Below are 18,161 nucleotides of genomic sequence, written 5' to 3' on the forward strand. Positions count from 1 at the left end.
GACAGAAGGTGCTTCACTCATTTCAAATTGAATTGTATTTTACTGCTGCAACAGCCAGATGGTGAGTTGATTTATAATTTACCAGAAGTCCACTATTCTTAATATAAAACTTGCTTATTTGACAGACTTCAGTGAGTGCAGGTGCAAGGTTTTTCCATATAAACATTGAATAACTCTTAAATACCATATTGAGATACTTGTTCAAATCTGTAAAATCTTAGATTTGATCATTTAAGAATTAGAATTTAATGCAACATCCAAAAGACCTTAGGCAACGGTAGCTCATTTAGTTTTATGAACTGGTATCATGGAATTGAGATTATAGCAGACTTGTGAAACTAACCCGTTTTACATTCATCAGTGAACCAAAGTCACTAGTCAAGTTTACTTTTTACAACTTTATTGATGAACATGGCAACTTAAATCAGAACAAACCAATACATTTTGATCATATTCACAGCATGTGAAACCTTTACCCCCAAGGCATGCTCCTTAATTCTTCTACACCCACTCAAACTGTGATAAAACACTGAGCATCTCACATGTACAGAGTGAACAGCCTCAAAAAAACAAAACACTATGTGACCTTTTAGCTAAAGAGAAGTCATTTTATCCCCCTGAAATTCTGCCAATTAAAAACAAAGCATTTGTTACTCAAGATTAATCACTTCCTGTCCTCATCCAACTTTTCCTTACCCACATTTGACTGTTATTGATAAAAGCGTCAGACAATTCTTTAAAAAAAAAAATAAAATCACTATGGCAAGGTTTAATAAACAGTCAATCCATGTATCTGACCAATCACAGAATCTGTACTTAAGTGCGTTGCTGTTCTGTTTTTTACCTTATCACTGGAGCTCTTGATCGGTCTACATTCAGCAGAGGGATTGACTCAAAGGATTCCTCCTTTTGGAAGAGGAGGGGACAAACTACGACAGGGCCTGACTACGACCTAAGCTTGCAGCATCCTCCAACACTGTGAGCGAGAAGTGAAGGCAGCAGCGTTTCAATAAGTCAGGTTTGCACTGCACTCAGAGGGCAGATTCACACGAGATTAGGCGTTTTCTATAAAATACATTTAAAGAAAAATATCATGTATTTCACTGCTTCTGATTTGACCTAACAGTTGAGCACATTGCTAACGTCTGGCAACAGGTTTGCGTTGCATGCAGTTTGTTATACCAGTGTCAAAAGGTCATCTAAAAAGCATTGTACAGTCACCATCAGACTTACCCAAATGCAAACAAAGCTAGTTATCATTTTCTAAGCACATGACAATGACATTTCCTCAGAGAATCAACATAAGTGTTTCTGGGTTAAGTCACTTTGTATCAGACAAAAATCAAACTTCATGTATCAAGTCAAGAAAAACTCACATCATGCAAGTTCATTCGTGAAGGCAGATAATCTTAAAAAGGGCTGCTCATATTTAAAATATATTGGACATTTCTTGTACGACTGAAGCATAAATGCATCGAGGCAAAGTGACGACACAGGTAAGCATTTGTTTGCATGTATTATTGGTCAATGTCATTGGACAAAAACACTGGTTTCCTTAGGTTTCGCTTACCTGTGTTATTGCAGCAGAACCTAAGGTGCAAGGTCTGGGACGACACTGCAAAGATCAGATATTGCACTGTTTGCCATCAGTCAACAATGCAGTCAAAGATTATTTTGACCTTTGAAAATCAACAGCCTTTCAACAGTGCTCATTTCTTTTAGAAATAGATCAGTACTCAACTACTCAAACAATTCCACTGCTAACATTCCACATGCTCGAGTAAGAGATGGAAGAGAAATCAGAGCAGAAACCTAAACATGCTACACTGCAGTTATGCTGTAGGACTTTTAAGCAAAGTGTTGCAATAAATGACATTTAAATGAAACAGAACTAAGTCAATAGCACTTGTCAGATCACATATTCCGAATAGACATCCTTTTACAGTTCCTACCAACAGTGTTAGAGTGCTGACATTCAAAACCCTCACTTCAGAAACCCAACTGGCACTGAATAACTACCTACACAAACTAGCAAAGTCTATCAAAGGGAATCAACATACTGTTAAGATTCAGTTAACGTGTCACACAAGGGAAGTCTCAGAAAACATGTGGTACAACAATCAACATCTCAAATTCTAAAGCCTCTCCTCAGAACATTTGATACTTACCCAAGAGACATGGAAAAATGGCAATAATGGACAAAAATACTACATCTTTTGCAGTGTATGAAGCATCAAAAAAGGCGTTTTATCTCTCAAAGTCAATCACAGGTTTGTACTTACAGTAATGGAGGGCTCAACTGATGGACGAAGACTGCTTAGCCACCACCGGCCCTACAACATCTACGTTCTTATATTGGATAAAGACTAACAGAATGGGCACAGCAAAAACATACGTTTTTTGCAATGTTTTTATATTAAAAAAACATTCTTTAAAAAACAAAGTCATACATGTGAGTTAGTTCACAACCGTAAACGGGCAAGACAATCTTTTTCAATGCATTTTCGATACAGAGGCAATTTTACCCGACTGTCCTGGGAAAAAGAACAGCACAAAAATATATATATATATTTATAACACTAAAAAATATGCAACATTTTCTTGCAACCTGTTTCTGAGGAACATGTTGAGGGAAAAACACTTGCTTACCGATTTTCTAAACTTGCCTGTGGAGGAGGAAGTGTCTATCAAGGCAAAATACAGTGCATACTACCTCAACAATGTCAGCAAACCAGGCAAAAACGTTTTTTAAAAAATGATCAAGAGAGCCACAGCAACGCAGTTAATGAATGATTTACGATACACAGATACCAGGCAGTTTTCTAATGACCAAGAGGAAGTGTAAAAAAATGTCTAACAGGACGTTTGCCGCGCGCATATTGTATCTAAGAGCCTTATAAACAGTTGGAGAGAGACAGGACAGCACAACTTCAAGTCAACAATTTAACAATTATACCCACACTGAGCCTGTATGGCAACCCCTCCCCCCTCTGCAAATACACCAAAAACATACAGGAACTCATCTTTTAAATCCTCTGGTTTCAATCCACCCCAACTTACCAACACAGGAGGTTTCAGTTTGTTTTATTGCAAAAACACAACAGGCAACAGCATTTTAAAACTGAGATGATTTACATGGTAATGTCAACAGTTTAATAAACATGAGTTCTAACCACATTTTATGTAGATACAGGGCTGGAATGACCATATGCATAATTACCTTACTAAAAACAAAGCATTTACAAGAAAAACAAAAAAAAACAAAAAAGAAAAAATAATTGAGAAAGAGAGAGGACGTGTTCGCTGGGAAATCTGCCATCTGTGTGAAACACTTTCAAACCAAGGAAATTTAAGATCTTCATCAAGGCGTCTGCATCCAAACATTTAACAAAGGATTTTGTTTTCGACAATGTAGCATTTACTTTATGTCCACTTCACATTACTGGCCCTGTGCAGAAGAAATACATAGAAGATACATTGCATGTTAACAGCGGAAACAGTGGACTCAGCTTCCCAAAATAAAAAGCTAAAAATGCTGTGTAGGGAGAAAGTGGTTTTAGTTAGCTTTGTGCAACTGCTGCAGCCACTGGAACCCTGTAAAAACCTGAGGAAGGAAGGGGGTTACGGCAAAACTCTATCTAGTACACGTGAATGTGGAGGGCAGATTCTTATAAGGGGTGTACCTGAGGAGCTTGTGGTGCTGCACCCATCGTCTGAGGGTTGCCTGTGCCATAGTAAGCAGCCTGTTGCCGGTAGTACTCGGCCCAGGCAGCGCTGTAGTCTGGCTGGCCTCCGGGCTGAGAGGCAGCCGCTGCTGCTGCGGCTGCGGGGGCAGCCTGAGTGGCTGCTTGACCTGCAGTGGAAAAACAAGATTTAAGTGGTCAAGAAGCTTGTGGAACACAACACAAACATTAGAAATGGCACTTTCCAATATCACTGCCATTTTAACGACAAAGCCAACACATTTACCACCTATTTAGAACCTCAAATCAACATTTGACAGTCAACTGAATTAAAATGTGGCACTGGAATGTTTTCTAGCAGAAAAGTATTTATTGCAGCAAGTCACATGATAAGCAGACATGAAATCTGCTTCACCTGCTCAAACGTTTTTCAATTCCAGTTAAGGATTTAAATCACACAAAACCCAATTAGCATTAGTTCAGGGCGGAAACGGGTTAAACAATAACGAAAATAATGGCATAAAGTATGAAGTCGCATGTAGGAAGGGGAACGAACCCACCACTGACATCTGCGTGTGGCAGGTCAGAAACCTTCTGCCTTATTCTTGGGCGGCTGAGAGAGCAGCAACTCAACTGCAGAGAGCTGCTGGTGGAGAACAGCCACCCTTCAACAATAACATTCATTTCCAAGGTAAACGTCAACCTACTCATCAGTTTGGTCAAATGAATATTGGCTAGCTTGGCTAGTAAACACCAACGGCTTCATTGCCTCAAATAACATTTGAGGTTGAGCCCATCGCTCTGAGATTAGGATTTTCGCAGGTGCAAGAATTGGTTGTAATCAATCAATGCTCATCAAGTGTACATCACTTAACCTTATTTAAATTTTGCAAGGATAAACAATGAGCAAACGGCTTTTTTTTTTTTTTTTTAAATCTTTGACCAGTCTTGTGTCCATACACTACAAATATCTGTAACAATGTTTTAACAGTGCAAATAGTGTTTTATTTTCAATGCATAATCTATGCCACCTTCACTACAGCAACCATTAATGAGTAGTCAACTCAACTTTGAAATTCAGCCATTAGGATGTAGAGTAAACTGCTAATTCCAGCATAAAGTCTGATGTCAGACAGGAGTACCCACCTTGTTTCTTGTAATACTCCTCCCAGGCTTTTGTGTAGTCCTGAGGTTGCTGACTCTGTTGACCTGTAAAGAGAAGCAGAACTCTGTCAACATATGTCATCATGAAATTAGTTGAATTCACATTACTCCTGCATTTATATATACACATAAACCACATATCAAACATTTAGCATCACTGAAGTCTACACATTCAGTAGCGGTAATACATTCACACAATATTACAATACACATCAATGTAGAAAAAAGGCCCTAAGATGGTCTAGAAAGAAAAGCTGCTCTACGCTCATAATAAAGATTTCTGTGTTGACAGCTGAGTCCTGTAAAATAGACAAGTTTTTGCAGTCTAAACAGCACAGGCGTCACAGGTCAAACCAAGTGGAGGCACTCAAAAACGCTCCACAGCAGGCCAGCAATACTAACAAACACCCAGGCCTGAAGAAGCTGACTGAAGCCCAGTGGCTGTTTAGACTGCCTGGTGTCATTAAGTGTACACTGAAACTACGATCATATACCCATTTTCTTGTAATATTCCTCCCAGGCCTTGGTGTAATCTGCCTGTCCACTCTGACCTGCAGCCTGTGGGTCACCTGTTAAAAAAACACGGTACTTGTAATTAGTCAGTCATTCTCAGCAGTCTGAACTCCACCTGACTGGGTCGGGCTGTCAGCCTATGGATAGTGGAGGAAACTACCCTGTCCCTGGGGTCATTAAAAAAAAGAAAAAAAAAAAGAAAAGCAAAATGACTTGCAAAAGCAAAGTCATTTAAAGCTGAAACCAACTTTGCCTCCCACTACTAAAGTAAAGCTAGTTAACTACACTGCTCTACACTCGACCGAAGGTTTCTGCTTCTCCTGGAAGCACTTACACCTGGAAAGTTGGGAAACAACTCAGTTACCTTGACCGTTGGTTTGAGTAGTGCCTGGAGCACCGCTGGTTGGAGTCATGGGGGCCTGCGGCTGTTGGCCGTACTGAGCATAGTACGCTGCCCATGCTGCTGCATTGGCATCGGCGGCTGCTTTATCTGGACACAAATAAACAATCATGGCTACCAAACAGAAGACCAACCACAAATGTTTCAATTGTCCTGTAAAGTATTTATCATCAGGGTCTAGAGCTAGGGGCTGGGTATCAAACAGTTCTTTGTGCAGAAAACTGGGTATCCCTGTACCCAGAGAAACCGAACTATGAAATAAACCATTAAAACAACTACTAGCAGGCACTCACTTGGATCAGGTTGTCCCTGTGGCCAATGTGGGTAGCCATTGCCCCATCCCTGAGGCTGATATGGTGCAGGAGGGCCACTAATGAAAGGAAATAAAGAAGAAACATCAACTTTCCACATTCTTTACCCATGTCTCAACAATCATCACACAGAAATGTACATAGGAACGGAAACAAAAGAGGAGTCAGCTGTACATACTGAGGCCCTGGAGGTCCCTGGTTGTATGGTCCAGGGTTGTACGGCCCCATGGGAGCTCCAGGGGGTCCGGGGGGCCCAGGGGGACCATGTGGGCCTGGGCCTCCATGAGGACCAGGCGGACCATGAGGGCCACCCATTGGAGTAACAGGTCCCTAAAAACAAAAGGAAAGAATTCGTAAACAATATTATACAAATTAAATTTCACTCCAGGGACTTGTGGTCAATCATTCCGTTCTTACCCCAATTTTCTCCTCCACGAGCTGCCGGGCGTAGTCGATCTGCTGAGGAGAGCCTCTGACTGTGAACATTTTGATGTTGGGATCAGCGTTGGGTGGGGGATTCCTCTGTAGCTCAATCCTGGCTCCAGACTGCTGGCTGATGCCTTTGATTGTCTCACCACCTGGAAAAGAGGACAATTACATGAATTCACAGCAGCCAAAGTCCTCCAACTCCTCCAAATTGGTTACTTTTATCCCAAAGCAAATTTTGTTACAAGTTGGTAAAAAATTAAATGTTGAAGGGCCACATACCTTTTCCAATGATGAGGCCTGTCTTCATAGTTGGTACAGTGAAGGTAAACTCCTGTAGGCCACCAGGGGGGCCCATGTTCCAGTTACCCTGCCCACGACCGCGTCCTCTGCCTCCACCATGTCCTGGAGGTCCTCCGGCCTGGACACTCCTCAGCAGGTCAGATATAATCTCTGCTGCGTGCTGAGACTGGTCGGGAGGACCCATGATCTGTGCTATCCTGTCTGGTGCACTGCCATCATCTATATGACAAAATAAGATGTTTTAGAGACTAATGAGACAAGATTTCTGGAGTTGGGACTGCTGTCTAGTATGACTGTCTCCCCAAACAATACTATAAATTGTGTGTTTTAGGTCTCAGATTTTAGGATTAGGTTTTTACATCAGCTTTTCAGCGTGGTGCATGAAATCTCATCATAGACCAGACTCTCAGACTGCTTGTGACCAAGTTGCCTATAATGCACCCACCTGGTTTAAACTGAATCCTGACGCCTGTGTCGTTCTGTATTTTCTTAATCATCTCTCCATTTCTGCCAATGACGATTCCTACTGCAAACCGGGGAACAGGGACCTAAAACATGGGTACAAAAAAATGGTTTTGTTTAAAACATCTCAAAAGACTTCTCAAAAACAACTTTGTTGGTTTAATTATTACAAATACTCACATCTAAACTATCTCCTCCTCCCCCAATCCTTGAACCATACTCGCCCCTCTGCTCCCTGAAGCCCTGATCTCTGATCAGCTCCATCACCATATCTTTGGCTTGCTGCAGAGAAAACGTATTGGATGTTCTTAATTTCACCAGTGGAGGCAGATAAATCATGACATGATTTGAACAGTCAAGACAAGATAAAAGCACATTAAGATCGTATCCAAATAAATTAATACCAAAAACCCTTTTTCATATTACATACCAGTTACAGTGCTACAAATCTAACCGTCATAATGAATGACCCACCTGAACTTTAAAAGGCTCTCCTGAAATACGAAGCGGTTTGTCTGCGCCCGTGTTCTGGGGTCCATCTTGGATCATGACCATCTTCACTCCAGCTCTTTCCTGTGCAAAGAGAGAGAGAGAGAAAATACATTAAATTTGCATGAATGTGCCACATTTGTCTGTGCTTGAATGACAATTGTACTTGACCAACCTGACTTCCACCACTTACCTGTAAGCTTTTGATAGTTTCTCCTCCCTTTCCAATAACAAGTCCAGCTTTGGAGGCTGGGACCATTATCTCCTGCACAGTCATTCCCGGACCATCGTTGTGATGGAACGCTGGTGCTGGACGCCCCTTCTCGACAATCTCTGTTAATAGCCTCTTTGCACCCCTGATAAAACATTATGATATGTTTGCAACTCTTGATAGAAAAGCTAATTGAGTTGTGATAAACATTTATGAGGCATTACATGCCATTCACATGAATCCAAGATTTGCTCCTTTTTTTGGTATTAATGCTTACTTACAGGATTGATTCTGGTGATCCTGTTAATGTCACCGACCTGTCTGGCATTCCTCCACTGTCTAAAGCACAAAAGAGATGCGTTAAAAAAATCATAATGATCATATTCAATATAAATGAGCGCATCCGATAAGAGACACATATATAAACCTACCAGGAGCAATCTGTATTTTACACCCAGACTCCTGCTGCAGACGTGATATTTGCTCACCTCCTCTTCCAATAACTATTAAAGAGAAAATGAGTTAAGTGATGAATAATACTCAATGACAACAATTAAATTACACGTTAGTCATCTATGAGAAACTTACTGAATCCAACCATTCCATCTGGAACCTTGAACTCCTCTGATGCTGACCTAAGAATGAAAAGACAGTCATTGTTGAGTTATTCATATGTGGGGGAAAGCAAACATTTAAATAATATTCAGTTACTCACCTTGGAGGTCCACCCATTCCTCCCATTGCTGAAAAGGCTGGGAAAAATATACAGAAATACATTAGAAAGAAAACATGAACCAAATGTCCAATTAATGCGAATCACTGTAGGTAAAGAAGTGTAAAGAATTACAGACACGGATTGAACCATTACTACAACTATGTAATTGTGTCTCTTACCATCATTTGTAGCCACCTTCTTCGTCTCCGGTTGGTCTGTGACAACACAATGACCGGAATTAGCATGTCATTATAATCTAAGATTACTACCAAAGTCTGAAAAAGACTTGGAAGCAGTGCATGAAACTCTTATTGCAAGGTGTGTTGAAAATACTCAACAAAAACTCGCATCACCAGAAATGTATGGGGCAAACCTAAACCTATTCAGACCGATACAACAGCTCCAGTGTTTCCAACCAAATACAATAACTTAAATGTTTAAGTTTTTCACTATTTTTTCCAAATTAGCTCAACGTTGTGGTGTTAGGCTGCACTACAGGATTCATTACCGCATTACGCCAGCACGTATATCAAACTAATAATAAAGAAAGCAAACTCACTACCACTCAAACATTTAAGGATTAAACAATTCCACAAGTATCAGTGAACCTGAGGCCTGGTGCAGAGTATGCTTTACGGGTTATCAGTAGGGATAAACCTGTAAAGCTAATCTAAAGAGTATTTTGAGTGTTTTTAAGCAGTTAGCAAATCCAGTTTAACCTGCAGAAGTATCTTGTATGCTTATGCAACATCTTGTGCAGCCACAGAGGAAATGAATGTGCATCCACATGGAGGAGCTTAAGGATGTTAAAAATAACAATTTGTATTTTCACGATGGACAGTAGTGCTTTCTAGTGGCTCCCACCACCACAGTGCCCACCCCCCCCAGAAACCCAGAGAAAACCATGTGTTGTACAACCTAGGTGTACCTTGGAAGGCTGAAAGCAGAAAGCAATGTTCATGCGAGTCTGAGATGTATGTTACTTGATTATCTGGAAAATTAAAACTAACATAAACTTAACCCATTTTTACAGTCTAAAACAACCCCTAACATTTTCAACAAGTTCTAAAGCTCATTATAAAAGCAATTTCGCCACCAGGCACTGATAGCTGAGGACAGTGAAATCATCCGTTAAGCATAGCACGCCATATACCATGAACATCAACATGTGGTTAGTAGTCATCTGAAAAATCCACAATTATGCTAAGACAATGTTATAGTAGATTACGAACAAAAAAACAAGATTACAATTTAGTAGATGCTAATAACAAACAGGCAAGCACTAACTGATAAGACTTGCATTGAATCGATTTAAGCCACTGACCGATATTCAGGTTAGGCATGGGAAAATACCCACCAGCGTCCTCCAGGGGCCTTTTCTGGCCTCCATAACCAAACTCGTTTGTTGGAGGTGCCGCAACGCCATCGCCGCCAATCTTCGCCGCGATCTGAAACAGAATAAAACGGCAACGATCAGTTTAATTTGTCATTTTAATGCACCGATTTTCCCTCTATATAAAGTGGCGAGTGGACACGCTGTGTGCGGCCTTCTTTTCCATCCGTATGCCGCGACCAACAAAGGGAATGTTGTATCCCATCCTTTACAAAAGTGTGATATGTTATTAATTACATTAAACGTGCTATCTCGATATTTTAGTTACATTTACCATTGTCTGGTGTGTCCACACCACAAAACACAGGTTTCGTTCTCACGGAGTCTTTGCAGCGTGGCGTGATATTACTCGTCGACTTAGCCTAAGCTAAGCTAGCCACAAACCCGTATGTGACGACAGAAAAACACAAAAAAAGCCACCCGTTGTAACCGACTTCGGACGTATTCGTGTCCTAAATGGTGTAATATGCCTTCTTACCTGTCGCGCTCGCTGCAGAGCGTCTTTAAAAGCGTCGTTCATGCCGCCTCCGGCGTTAGAGGACGGCGGGGCCACGTTACTGTAGTCAGCCATATCTTCTTCTCCTGTTCGACGCGACAAGATGGCGGGTTTTGATTCACGGTATGTGGAGGAAACCTCGTAGATTCAGGTTTCAAATCTCGCGATAAATTATCACAAAAGGTGGCGAGATTAGTCTAAAACACGACTGAAACGAACTTATTTTTACGTAAAGCGTGCTTCTAAGATTAAAGTACTTGTTGGAGATAAAAGCGGCCTTTAATACAATTCGTCATTTTAATTCTTCTTCTACTTCGCGAGTCATCTTCCGCCCAAAGTAACTTGATCTGGTCTCATTTTGTCTTTAAAAGTTTTGTTTTTTTAACTTTTTATTTAAACGTTTGTCTAATTAGCAAATACGGCGATTTTATCAGTACAACCAGGGACATATAAAAAGACAATTAATAACAACAGAAATGAATGAATAAATAGGCACACAAACAAAATTATAATGATAATAACGAAATCTGTTGTTACAGTGTCCACAATAATCTGCACCTTCACATCATAAAAGTACTAAAATCATTAGAATACACATTATCTGTCACAGGGGGAAAAAAACACTCCATCCAATTTATCGTTAATCCAACCATCTACATCAAAATTACTATTCTCAAGGAAGTTATAAAAAAATATTCCATATTTTTCTAAATTTGTCAAGCCTGTTCTCAGCTGTGTAGCTTATCATTTTTATCCACATTTCCACCTTTGTCTCATAGTTGCAGTATTATGGTTCCAAGAACAAAAAGGTGAGAGTAATGTTCTAAAATCTCACATGGAAAGATTCTTCAAAATCATTTATTTAGAGCAAATTGGTGTCGAAATATGAAAAATAAATTTTCTTTTGAAGAAAATAGCCAACTAGCCTAAAACCACTGCTTTTTGCATGTGTTCATTCTTATACCAGCCTTGACAAAAAGTTTAAAATACACAAAAACATACCCACATCCGAAAGACACTCAGAAACGGTCAAAGCAAAGAAACAGGTCAACCCTTGTTATGAAATTAAATATTTTATTAGGCACTATTATAAACATGCGAGTAGTCATTACGCTTCACATTGTCAAGTCTTGCCTTAGTACTCAATGAGGTTCATCGAATTTAAAATGCGCCAGATCTCATAGTTTTAGTTTAAACAGTTCATTAGCATTAAAGGCTGTATCACATGCTAACACACGTCCAGCTCAGCATGTAAAGACAGCAACCTCTTTGCTAAAATCTCAAGACTCCATGGAAGAAAACACATTTTCAAATTTCCTAGTTAGAGTGTAGTTCATCAAGGCACATGGAACAGCCCTGACAAAGCTGGCTCCCATGCCACTATAATATCCTTTAAGTCCATGTCTTTCATATATCCCAATGAGTCCTTGTAAAACGCCCGAAGCTGGACGTGAATCTGAGATGAAAGCTGCAACACATACACAAGATGAAAATATTATCTTTCATTGTCTCGGAGAAAGTAAAAAAAGAGTTGAAGCAAAAACAAACATTACCCTGTGCTTGCTGCTGAGTACGGATAACTGCCAGTGGGTAACTGGTCGTCTGTCCAGAGGCAAAGGCTACAAAACTGAAGAAGAACAGTTTGGAGTCACTGTTGTAGGCCGGATCACTATGTGCCCAGTTCATAATCGACTGCAACAAGAGGGAAATAGTTACAACATGTCACTGTGACATGGAGGTGGAGTTACTTTTCAGTTTCACCTGGTGAACTGCACACTCCACACCCGCATAGGGAATCATACAGAGGATGCTCGGTTTGAATCCTCTGTAAAACGAGGACAGAGTCTCATTTCTGTAAATGGATCGGGCGCAAGCCACAACTCCGTTGTATGTTCCAACCTGCTGCAGGTTCAGTCTCACCTTCAATACCTGAGAGGGGCAGATAATAATAGGAGACAGGTATATTAAACACAGCGTTTGGATGTATACATTTAAACACAAATACTAATCAATGAGATAGTTTATTGTTTCAAAGCTCTGGTTTTGTCTTTTCCCTTCTTAAGCTTTCCTTTCTTAAATTCAGTGATATTTTTTGTTATAATATTTTATCCTTACTGAAAAACACTGTGTGCCATTGGTGTGGTACTCTCCATTAGGCAAAGGTGATATACCTCAGGTTAATGGGAGTGTTGGTTGTTGCTCATTCAGGAGGAGAAGCATACAGTTTTTTGAGCATGTAATGGTTTGTTATATTATATTTTGACTGAATAATTATTTTGAGTTTGATTCAATTTGATTAAATACTACCCCTATTCTAGTAATACAAATCTAAATGCAAATTGTTTAAGTATTCCTTTAAAAGAAGATTCAACTTTTGAAAATAAGTTTTTTGTTGACACAACAATATTTTGATTAAACGTGTAATAGTGACAGAGATCGCTTTTTTGTGCACCACCTGAAGATCATTTTCTCTGCTAATGCAACAATTCTGTGGTCGTTTTTTCCTTATTGTGTGAGACACTGTGACTACGAACCACCTCAATAGTCTCATTTATGTACCAAAGCATCACATTTATAGTAATGACATACTAACATTTCATCCATCCATCCACTTTCTACCACTTTATCACCCACCTTGAGTAAACATTAATAATTTACAGCTGTTAGGTCTAAATACAGAACAGGACAGAAACATTGGAGCACTCAGACCTGCCACTGATACCTCTAAAGGGTAGAAGGCAGCATGAGCTACGGCGCCAGAGATGCAGCCCAGCCCAAAACGCTGCTGAACCGTGAGAGTCTGCTGAGTTCTGCTTTGGGTGTACATCTTCATCTGGACAGAAAGAGAAGACGCTCTGAGCGTAATAGGAAACTCTTTGATAAATAATTCACACTGGATAGTCGGTGTGCTACCAGAAGCCTGACCTGGGCATAGATGAGACACTGTAGTGTCGACTGTGGGGTTCCTTTCAGCACATTTACAGCGTTGCCTTGCCACATTGACTTCAGTCCACCTGCTCTCATCTCCTGGAAGCCCTGGGAGAAGGCCTTAGATCCATGGACCTATGAAGTAAACAGAAAATGGTTGATGTTAAATTGTTGTAAAGAAATACAGCATATTCATAATGTTTTGTGGTCAATTCCGGACCAGTTTTCTGGAGGGCCACACTGTTTTTTTTTTTTGTCAGACGGACCCCTTTTGGACGAAGATAATGAGTCAAACACAATCTATATGTATTTGACACTTTTAGTTCAGTGTATAACGTAGCAGACCTACTGTATCACTCAGTGCGTTTACATGCAGAGTTTAATCAAGCTAAGGCCGTAGTCCGACTAAGACAGGCAATTAGACAACTTGAAGGGTCCGAGTATAGATATTATGTCACATGCAAAGAAAAAGTATGAATTGAATGCTCTTCTTATATCAGGCAAAGATAGGATATATAAAACAGGGCATATTTGCTGAAAATTAGCTATCTTTGTACCCTTAGATAGTAAAGTTAATCATTTAACTAATGAGTGTTTTACATGGCATGGAGATTAACATTTTTTAAATAATGCTTTGTCTACAACAACAAACATTTTCTACGTTTAACCCTTACCTGGTAATTGAAACACAAACGGTTTAATTGATTCGTTTCTTGTTCTACCAAGAAAACAAGGGTAAAAACTAAATCCAGGTTTCACAAATGAATATCCAAGCAGGCGTTACACTCTCCACTATTAACAATAAATGTGTTTATAACTATTGAACTGTGGAAGTCCATTTTTATATCTTTAGTAGCACTATAACACAATCATCCGAGTTCAAAGTACTAATTTTTCAACTTGTGTCTCATGGTCTTTGGTCAGCAAATATGTTAATAAGTTATATTGGGTTATATTGAGTTAGAACACTCTGAGTTAGAAACTGTGTGACAGTCACATAAAAATGATGTTTAAAAGGAAGCGTTCACCACTGTTAGTAGAGCTGACCTGGAGCTGGGTCTTGAGGCGGTCGATGGGTGCTGTCACAGTCCGCGACACAGCGTCAGCGAGTCCTGCTGCCAGAACAAACGTCCTCCAAACTCCAAACCCAGACGCCTCTTCAGGGAATTCAAGAGGCATCGCACGACTCTCCCCGACGTCAAAAACCTACAAACGCAGACGGCACACCTTTGACATCATCCTTTGTGATAACTTATAACTGTATATGGTTACAGGTCAAGTACAAGATGTCAAACATGTCCACAACATGAGCAATTGACCACACTGTAAAATATGATAATATGAATTTAAGTTCTTTAAATATCTCTTATCAATTTTTGGATATTCTTCACACACTCACACACACACACACTATCACCTCAGCCATCTTTTTCTCTATTCTGCATTTTATACACCATCTGCTGTGTTGAATTTGTCCGTTTTATTTTATTTTAATTACATTTTTTTTATTTTGTCTTGTTTTATCTTAACTTTTGTCTGTTTGAATGTGTGGGATTAGTTTTATCTTAAGCCACACGATTGGTGTAGTGGTTAGCGTGTTTGCCTTTGAACAAGAAGACCCAGGTTTGATCCACGGTTGGAACAAGGGCCTCTCTGCATGGAGTTTTGTTCTCCCTGTGTGTGCATGGGTTTTCTCCAGTTTCCTCTCACAGTCCAAAAACATGCAATATGGGGTTTAGGTAAATTGGACACTCTAAGTTGGCCGTAGGTGTGAGAGTGAATGGTTGTTTGTCTCTATACTGTATGTGGCCCTGTGATGGACTGGCCAACTGTCCAGGGTGTGACGCTGCCTATTGCCCGATGTCAGCTGAGATTTTCAACTGACAAATTATGATTTTGTCCCAGTGGTCAACATTTAACTTACATATCTGTGAGTTTCGAGGTATAAAAAAGAAACAAAATACAAGGGAAGAGTGCCAATAATGAAGTTGATATACTAAACTAAATAGTAGAATTTCCTTAAAATGACTGAACGCAAGTTGGAAGTTATCATAAATTAAATTAAGTTGAGTTAACTCACATTTTTAAGACAGCAGGTGGACTTTTCTAAGTTTCTAAGTTAAATCCCGCTGAAAGGTGTCACATCACAGTGTGCCTCTTCTTACCAGCTGGTGTTTCCATGAGGTCACCAGCTCACTGATGTTGTCCACAGGATTGAGGATGACATGGTGCAGGAATTCACCCCAGTCCACCGTCATAGAGCTGTCTTTATCCATCCTGACGACAACAACAACAACAAACACTGTTGGTTTTTATAACAATTATGCTTCTGTCACCATCTGTCACCATCGTATCATAGTATCACTCTACATTAGTTTGTACTCGTGAAGATTGCCAATGATGTCTTTATGAATAACGGTCAATCATTGATTTAGCAAAGAGCAGTAAACCGCCATGTCAACAAAGACATAAAATAAAGGCAGGTGTCTCAGAGTTGAAGAGTTTCACATGAAGTTATCATGTCTACAGTTATGAAGTGAATGTTAGTAAGTGATTGGCTGCTGTGACAACTTAGCGCTGAATCGTATCTGAATCCGATTCAATTTAAACTTCAATTAGAGCTTACAATCTGGCTATTTGTATTACATAAGCACACAGTATGTATCACTAATCTTCAAACATGAATACAGTCGATGTTATAACATTAATGAAGTATGAATGCCTTGGAAAAGCACAAGTGAAATGTTCATCACACCAGTGTGTTTTGAAACTCTTTCTTGTATAGTTTGCAAATAAAAAATCTTACATTTGTATTATTTTTATTGCATTCGGCTTTGAAATGACCACTCCTAACTCCTTAAACAAACATATGATGTCCTCCTGGTCAATCACCCCTGATCAGAGAAGAAATGCACACAATTACAAACAGATACTTGGACTGATCTTCCGCTGAATTGCTGCAAAAGTGTCAAGTGATGGCTGCTGTGCTTATCAAGTAACAATGAACACTCAAAGGGCAACGGTCACAGTTCTGTAGCTGTGTTCAACGTTTTGTTTACCAGAAACAAGTCGATTCTTTGCTTGTCTTTCTATCTTGTTTGACCTTTAAAACAGTATTTATGAGTAAAATATTAGTATTTATAGTCCCTTATAAAACAAAATAAGGCCGGGTAGGACTGCACTTGTGGTAGATCCCATAAAGAGCTCATAAAGCAGCACATGTATAATTCTCCAAACTACTCACCACACTTGTTCTTGTCAAGGTCATGAAAGTAAATTTTCCATTTCCTTTCTCTGTCCGTCATGTAGCTGAGGAACTCTTTGTAATCCAAAAGGCCATTTTTGTCTTTGTCATAAGAGTCAATGATATTCTATCGGGGGGAGGGGGGATATTAATTAGTTGCATTATGGTAGGACAGTACACATGCAATATATTAAATACTGCGATAAATATAAGAGAGATGTAAATATTACCTGGACCTTGTTGTCTGTAATGCTGATCCCATGCTTCCTCATTTCGTTGTGGAGCTCTGCCACTGATATGAATCCATCGTTGTCCTGGTCCAGTTTGACGAACAAGCCACGAAACTGATCCATGTTTTGTTTTTGAAAAATGCTTAAATATTCAGGGTGTGAACAAATAAAATCCTCTTCTTTTTAGAGAGAGAGATTGAGGCCAAGGCAGTGATGAGCAGCAGAGTTTATGATCAGACCTGCAGTCTTGCACTGATGCTGACTCATTGGCAGAGTCCTGGGTCAATGCAGCACATGCACACTGTTCTGTGAGCTTTATCATTGGCTCACTGAGATAAGGCTCGTTTTAACAGTCAGGCAGCAGGTGGCGCTGCAGGAGAGGCAACTACAACCCCACCGTCATCATCCTCAGCAATCATCACTGTGTCCACACTTCTATTTGGGGAATTTGTGATATTTACTTCCACAGACAGAGAGTGGATTGTAAATAAATGAATATAAACCATGTAGGGTTTCATGTGTCCAAGTAAATGGATACAACAGGAAAAGTCTAGATAATGAGCAACAACATGCTGACACACACACACAAAACATTATGTAACCATAACTAGTTAACGCTACTTAACCTTTATGTTAATAGATATTGTTTTCTTGTACATGTGTCAGATGTAACCCAGTTTTATTCTGTCGTGTTCATACATGAGTCACCCAAGCACTTACGTCACAGTGAATGTGAAGCATATTACGTGTAGCAGTCGTTTGCATGTGAATAATTCATGTGTGGTTTTCAGATAATTACACCTGTGGTAGGAAATATTTCTGACACTTGACAGGATGAACTATTTTCCACGTATATTTATTGCACTGTTTATATACCGTATAGCGAAGTTATTGTTGTTGATCATCTTTGTTTCCCCTTGCACACATGTAATTGTATTTCATACTCTTTAATTTCCTTAACATATTTCTACCTTTCTCCCCATGTGGGACGAATAAAGGATTGTCTTATTTTATCTCAAGAACAGGAAGACAAAAGTACAAACCGAAGCACAGATAGAAAGATAATAATAAAGACATCTATATTATGTTGTTACAATTCTATAAACACAGTGGCAGAAACATTATACATAATAGCACAACAAAGTTCATGATGGCCAGTTAAACACGAATGTTAGACAATATAGACCAAAAGT

The 18,161-nt window shown here is 39.6% G+C and overlaps 2 protein-coding genes across 7 annotated transcripts; both read right to left on the reverse strand.

Annotated features, from left to right (window-relative positions):
- Positions 1–383: 383 nt before the first annotated feature.
- fubp1 (far upstream element (FUSE) binding protein 1) lies at positions 384–10,676 on the reverse strand. Of its 6 annotated transcripts, XM_044028704.1 has the most exons (20): positions 10,549–10,676; positions 10,002–10,125; positions 8,857–8,892; positions 8,678–8,714; positions 8,551–8,597; positions 8,394–8,465; positions 8,244–8,301; positions 7,945–8,107; positions 7,737–7,835; positions 7,443–7,544; positions 7,246–7,348; positions 6,780–7,019; positions 6,489–6,649; positions 6,250–6,401; positions 6,054–6,130; positions 5,725–5,850; positions 5,342–5,416; positions 4,830–4,892; positions 3,684–3,853; positions 384–3,448 (listed from the first exon to the last, which is right to left on the reverse strand). In XM_044028704.1, exons 1-20 carry the CDS (start codon positions 10,639–10,641, stop codon positions 3,440–3,442), a joined length of 2,007 nt encoding a protein of 668 aa, XP_043884639.1. In that variant the 5' UTR covers positions 10,642–10,676; the 3' UTR covers positions 384–3,439. The 6 variants fall into 6 exon arrangements, with proteins under 6 accessions (XP_043884639.1, XP_043884647.1, XP_043884665.1 ...); XM_044028712.1 differs by having other exon boundaries at positions 384–3,853; positions 10,035–10,125; XM_044028730.1 differs by lacking the exon at positions 5,342–5,416.
- A 944-nt stretch (positions 10,677–11,620) lies between these two features.
- Positions 11,621–17,269, reverse strand: slc25a24l (solute carrier family 25 member 24, like). Its single transcript, XM_044020148.1, has 10 exons — positions 16,969–17,269; positions 16,739–16,865; positions 16,301–16,388; positions 15,660–15,771; positions 14,542–14,700; positions 13,492–13,629; positions 13,289–13,399; positions 12,328–12,495; positions 12,120–12,258; positions 11,621–12,034 (listed from the first exon to the last, which is right to left on the reverse strand). Exons 1-10 carry the CDS (start codon positions 17,089–17,091, stop codon positions 11,847–11,849), a joined length of 1,353 nt encoding a protein of 450 aa, XP_043876083.1. The 5' UTR covers positions 17,092–17,269; the 3' UTR covers positions 11,621–11,846.
- Positions 17,270–18,161: the final 892 nt, after the last annotated feature.

The sequence above is a fragment of the Solea senegalensis genome, linkage group LG1 (assembly GCF_019176455.1).
Source record: "Solea senegalensis isolate Sse05_10M linkage group LG1, IFAPA_SoseM_1, whole genome shotgun sequence".
Taxonomy (NCBI): Eukaryota; Metazoa; Chordata; class Actinopteri; order Pleuronectiformes; family Soleidae; genus Solea; species Solea senegalensis.

Excerpts from the sequence above, each read along its gene's own strand:
- fubp1 (XM_044028694.1), bottom strand. The coding sequence starts at position 10,641 with ATGGCTGACTACAGTAACGTGGCCCCGCCGTCCTCTAACGCCGGAGGC. Across the intron at positions 7,545-7,736 it reads GAGAGCCTTTTAAAGTTCAG|CAAGCCAAAGATATGGTGAT; the intron begins GTGGGTCATTCA and ends TTTTCTCTGCAG. Across the intron at positions 5,417-5,724 it reads TACTCAAACCAACGGTCAAG|GTGACCCACAGGCTGCAGGT; the intron begins GTAACTGAGTTG and ends TTTTTTTAACAG.
- slc25a24l (XM_044020148.1), bottom strand. The coding sequence starts at position 17,091 with ATGGATCAGTTTCGTGGCTTGTTCGTCAAACTGGACCAGGACAACGAT. Across the intron at positions 14,701-15,659 it reads CCTCATGGAAACACCAGCTG|GTTTTTGACGTCGGGGAGAG; the intron begins GTAAGAAGAGGC and ends CTGCGTTTGTAG. Across the intron at positions 13,630-14,541 it reads GCCTCAAGACCCAGCTCCAG|GTCCATGGATCTAAGGCCTT; the intron begins GTCAGCTCTACT and ends TTTACTTCATAG.